General features: G+C 47.6%; 1 protein-coding gene across 1 annotated transcript in view; it reads left to right on the forward strand.

The window, feature by feature from the left end:
- The first annotated feature begins 1999 nt into the window (after nt 1–1999).
- PSTK (phosphoseryl-tRNA kinase) overlaps nt 2000–5829 on the forward strand; it is a 13960-nt gene continuing 10130 nt past the window's right edge. Inside the window, exon 1 of the mRNA XM_018553691.1 lies at nt 2000–2684. Coding sequence (XP_018409193.1) covers nt 2283–2684 — 402 coding nt within the window. The 5' untranslated portion in view covers nt 2000–2282. The remainder of the gene's footprint in view (nt 2685–5829) is intronic.

The following is a 5829-nucleotide window of genomic DNA, read 5'->3' on the forward strand; positions in this document are numbered from 1 at the left end:
ATAATCAGATGAACAAAACAGACTTTATATGACATCATCGTCACCCCAAATACATTTAGATAGGTGTAGCCGTTGTCACTCACGCAGTTGGGTGGATCTCGACGGTATTGTCAGGATCTGTCGCAGCTGCGTCGGTCTCAGTATATCGCAGGCAGTAGCTCGCTGAGCTTTGGGTCACAGGAGGAGTTTAGTATATGTCCTCCCGTGACCCTTAAAGGAGAACTATGAGGTGCGTGAAAATCACTCATTCTCATAGTTTGAGCCGACGTGTGACAATGAAACTGTCACAGGTCGGCACAATAGATCGGGAAGTGAGCGTCGCTCGATCACCTCCCTGCAGAGAGTGGTGACTGTCAGTCACGGCTCCCTGCAAGGATCCCCCTCCCCGCTCCTCCAGCGCTGACTGGCGGAACGGACTGGGGAGGGGGCGGGCACAGTTGGCTCTGCTTCTAGATAGGCAGAGGCAGCTGTCAATCACGCAGCTGGGTGGATGTCGACAGTATTGTCGGGGTCCATCCCGGCTGCGGCGCTTTGGGTCACGGGAGGAGGCTAGTTTGTGTCCTCCCGTGACCCTTAGGGGAACTATGGAGAAAACAGCTTACCCCATAGTTCTCTTTTAACCCTTTTACTGCTGCTGCACACCAGTATCAGGATGTAAAAAAACTGGTATTGCACTAGCTCTGGGGCCGCCTTCAGTCTCCTCAACAGAAGCGATTCAGTGAGATGTGACGCGTCTATGTGCGCTAAATGTATTTTTGTATTTCAATGTATTTTTTATATCCAGCTGTGCGAATATCACGATGTATTATTATTGTAACTAGGAGGGGGGGAGGGGAGGTGAGGTCACCTTTCTGTTGAACTTTCCCCTTTAAAAATGTCCCCAGCATGTAGAGACGGAGAGCGGAGAACCGGGGAGGACAAAACAGAACCCGAGTCATCTTCAGTGATTGATTGATGGATTCAGTGATTGATGGATTCAGCGATTGATTGATGGATTCAGTGATTGATGGATTCAGCGATTGATTGATGGATGGATTCAGTGATTGATGGATTTAGTGATTGATGGATTTAGTGATTGATTGATGGATTCAGCGATTGATGGATTTAGTGATTGATGGATGGATTCAGTGATTGATGGATTCAGCGATTGATTGATTGGGTTATTGTAAACAAACTCAGGAAGAGCAGCCGCGGGTCTGCTTACATTCTATAAAGCCGGCTCTCCCACAGAAAGGATCATGAGGCGGGGATAGCGGCTCGGCGTTGTCAGCCCGTGAACAGGAAGTGCAGTTACTGGCGGGATCTGCGAGGAAGAGACTTCTGCTTGGTTGAGGTCACGGTCTATAGCGGGGGAGGGCAACCTCGGCGGTCCAGCTGTTGAAGACGATCCGTTTAGCCTTTTCCTCAAACATGGACACCTCTGCTGCCTCTTCCCCACGTTCCCTTTTTTGGGGCCCGATCCCCCACACCATTATTCACCGACATCCAACCAGCAAGTATAACATTATCTGGAAATCCCCGGGTTCCATCAAGCCTGACCTCTGACCCCAGTCTTCATTCTAGTGCAGTGGTAGGCAGCCTCAGGACTCCAGCTGTGGTGACACTGCAAATCCCATCATGTCTCTAAGACTGATGCATGTGGCTGTCAGAGTCTTGCAATGCCTCATGGGACTTGTAGTTCTACAACAGCTGGAGTGCCAAGGTAGCCTACCCCTGTTCTAGTGGCTAAAATAATAAATTGTAGGCAGTAGAATGAACAGACGTGTGTACATTTCTATAGGGGAGAATGCGCCATTACACACGTTTTCATGCTGAGCCTTTCTGCCAGCAAGATATGAGTATTCAATGACACCCACAAGCATAAGCCCTTATAGATGCAAATAACTTACCGTAACCGATATGCAGACCGTCTGTGCTATGCAGGCAATGGGGTCAGCGGTGGGCCTTCAGTCACAAGGCCAGCGAGAGCAGCTTGGCAGGTGAAGCCCTGGACAGGCAGCCTGGAGGATGATTATTGCTGGCAGTGACAACAGTGATCACCTGACCCACCATTTACATGCTCACACACCTTTGTTGTTATAGCAGCTACAAGGTGACAACCCTGAAGCAATTTCACTGCTGAAAAAAAACCGTTGTCACCCTATGGAAGGAAGTTCAGTGAAATCGGATTTACTGGTAGAATGATCGGGTATCTTCTAAAGATTTCGGGTGCCACTTTTGCAGAACGGAGCGTGACTTAGTACCACAACAGGAAGCCTACATCACAAATCTAATCTTACTTCATGCCCACGTGGGCGGGTATTATACTTTCCCGCTTTGTCATTAGCTGTACCAGGCGCGTAGCTATAGCGACAGACCGGCCCCTCGCGCGGTGTAGGCGTGGCCGGGCCAGGCAAATAGCCCGGAGAAATGCCAATCACCCTTCTGACGCATGCGCACTGCACGGAGAGCGCGTCAGCATGAGCGAGCGAGCGAGAAACTGGCCAATGGGGTTGTGTGTGATGTGCGGGCTGCCCGGGGTTGGAAAATCTACGTTAGCAGCCGCATTGAGACAGAAGGAGAGGCCGTACACTACAGTCCTGTTATCGTATGACGATATATTGGCAGCGGACGCTTTTGAAGAAGAAGCAGTGTGCGAGTATCGCGAGGTTTCCTGCCAGACGTTGGATCCGGGCGGAAGAGAGGTGAGTGAGCTGACCAATGAAAAAGCAGTATTTCCGGTTATCAACAAATCAGAGCTTATGAAACAGTCAAAAGGGTCTGCCCTCAATAAATATGGCGTTTGCTAACTTACTATATGAGTATGTGTAGCCAGCTAGTGTGGGCAATGTACGAAACTGCTGGAGGAACAGTGTTAAGTGTCATATAATAGAATAACATGTGCGTTTTAGCAAACATTGTGAATTGTTCCTGATTTCTAAAGGATGGTGTAAGATTTGCACTTTAAAATGGCTTGCACTGCAGTATTACAGTGAATTCATATTATATTTTATAGCCCAATTGACTTACTAGTTTAAATCAGCCAAATACATTCCAGGTGCAACAAAACTTAGTGTTCCATGTCTTACAGTTTGTTTTACTTCCAAAGCAGCCACAGCCTAACTAGACAAACCTGTCCTCCTTGCCAGCAACTGCAGAGTGGGACCCTTGCTCTTTTTTTGTGTGTGATACAAGTGAACAAACAGCACTCTCGGAAGGGGGGCTCGGTGCAAACAGTATGCTGCCCTGAAAAACAGTAGGAGGACCTGTGCTTGCTAGTAAATGGAAAGTTCAAACCAGGGCACAAAACTTGTGGGGTAGGTGATTTAAACCATGAGTGAATGTACTAAAATCGGAATAAACAATTGTATAAAATAAAAATGTTGATAAAATGCACTCACTTACATTTGTATTGGAGAGGGCCGTGGGAAAAGTAGCCTCACAGGAGGATCGAGTGGTCCAGGATCAGGGGCTGGAGAAATCTCGGACGGTGCCGGCTGTTGTTGGAGAGTAATGCACTGGGAGCCGGAGGGAGGCGTGACAGTACAGAGACTGTGTCCGTGTGACTTCTGTATGGACCGGAGTCGGGACACTGTGATGTTAGATATGGGTCACTGGTGCTTCAGCTGTGCAAGCACTTGTCCCTGCAGCTGACAGGACAGTGCTTGGACAGAGAGCGATCCTGTCACTGGAAGTCGGGTGGTAGCGGCGCATGTAGCGTCTGGCCATGTGTGCGGGAGAACTGTTAAAAAAGCTGTGAAGGGCAGCTTATGCTTGAGAAAGAGGCTTCCTCGAAACGCGTCGCTTCCCTCCTTCTGTGAGGCTACTTTTCCCACGGCCCTCTCCAATATAAATGTAAGTGAGTGCATTTTATCAACATTTTTATTTTATACAATTGTTTGTTCCGATTTTAGTACATTTACCAGCACTCATGTTTTAAATCACCTACCCCACAAGTTTTGCGCCCCGGTTTGAACTTTCCATTTTCTTTTTTGTGTGTGGAAGCAGTGGTCTCTGTGCAGACGTCTGACACCGCCCCCTGCTGAAGTCAGAGCCAGAACTCTCCGTCAGCAGTGAGCTTGGGCCTTGCTGATTGGAAAGCGCAAGCTCTGACTTGGCAGGGGGTGTGTTGGACCTCTGCAGAGAGACAATTGTTTCCCCACAGAGAGCAAACTCTTTTCTAGTCAGGCTTTCGCTGCTTTAGGAAGGAAGTGAACTGTTGGATATAGAAAAAAAACCTTGGTGGGGGGAATTCATAAAAACTGGAGCAGTTGCCCATAGTAACCAATTAGCTTCTCTCCTTTATTTTGTTTAGTTACGTTTTGAAAATGAAACGGAGGAGTTGATTGGTTGCCATGGGCAACTGCTCCAGAGTCTGCTCCTGGTTTTTATACCCCTCCCCCCTATGTTTTTATGCACCTAGAATGTATTTAGCTTATTTAAACTGAGAGTCCAATTGGCACTTAAAGTGACATTAAACCCTCAGATTTTGTAACATAAAACAATACTGTAATGTGTGCCTTACTGTAATCCATGGTTGTTTCCCTTCTCTTTGATGCTCTTCCTTTTTAAATCTGTATCTGTTCTCATGCTGGGCAGAACTTCTGTTTTGCAGCAGACTGCCTTGTCTCTGGAATGGATACACGGTGTCTGTGTATACGTTTCTATAGGTTTGCAACCTGAGCCAGCACTACAGGAAGAGGCAGTCAGCTGCAAAGGAAAGTTCTCCCCAAGCATGAGAAGACATGAGGATTTAAAAGGAAGAGCAGCAAGGAGAAGGGAAACTACCATGGATTACAGTAAGGCACACATTACAGCAGGGCTCAAAATTTCCACTCGCCCCCTCGCAATTTGCGAGTGAAAATTGCACCTCCCTATTCAAAAACAGCTGATAGTAAATATTTTACTATCAGTGTCTGAATGAATGGGAAGCCTCTGTACTGAGTGCTGAGGCTGCTGAAAAAGAAATTGAGGATTTGGTGTCCTCAATTTCTTTTCTATTTTAAAAGGGAAATAAAAACTGATTTTAAAAAAGTGAAAACTGCTCCCCCCCACACGCATTTTATTAGACATGTGCGAAGACTAAAAATTAATTTCAGATGAAATGTGTATGTGTAATGCCCTGTGCGTTGTGCTGTGGCTGTATGTGTAATGCCCTGTGCGTTGTGCTGTGGCTGTATGTGTGTTGTGCTCTGTGCGCGTTGTGCCCTGTGTGTGTTTGTTTGTGTTATGCAGGGCAACTGGTGGCGAGTAACTTTGAAGGCCTGGCTAGTAGCTCAGGACCTGAAATTTTGAGCCCTGCATTACAGTATTGGTTTATGTTAAAAAATCTGAGGGTTTAATGTCACTTTAATCTAGTATCTGCAAGCTAAAGTTTCTGATCAGCCTGGCACCCAGTCCTCTCTTTAGGGATGGGTGTTGTCCAAGAGATCCAGGACCAGATTTAGGCCCCATTTATACCTAAGCATGCGTGGGGCCAGGCCCCGGGGTCGGCAGAGGAGGTGGCCACCTTGGATGCTTCAGCAGAAAGGAGGTCCAAACGGGTCAGGTCCTGCAAGCTATGCTGCTTAAGTAGTTAATCGTAGTGCACTTTGGCCTTTTTGACCAAAGTGCTAAAGGACCTTGTCCCGTCACTGTGCATGACCCCGGGAAGAGCCAGTCCTGATGTCACAAAAGCCCTTGTACACAGGCCAGTGAGGAGAGATCAGCAGAGTACCCTGTGTCAGTTTCCCTTTCTGTAAGCATACCTCTCAGAACTGCATCTCCCAAGTGCCCTTTCCCTACAGAGAGTGTGTGGTCAGGCACATGGGAGTCAAGGCAGCAGCATTGCTTTTCTGGGAAAGGAAGTAC

Source organism: Nanorana parkeri, unplaced genomic scaffold, assembly GCF_000935625.1.
Source record: "Nanorana parkeri isolate BGI_ZX_2015 unplaced genomic scaffold, ASM93562v1 scaffold127, whole genome shotgun sequence".
Lineage (NCBI taxonomy): Eukaryota > Metazoa > Chordata > Amphibia > Anura > Dicroglossidae > Nanorana > Nanorana parkeri.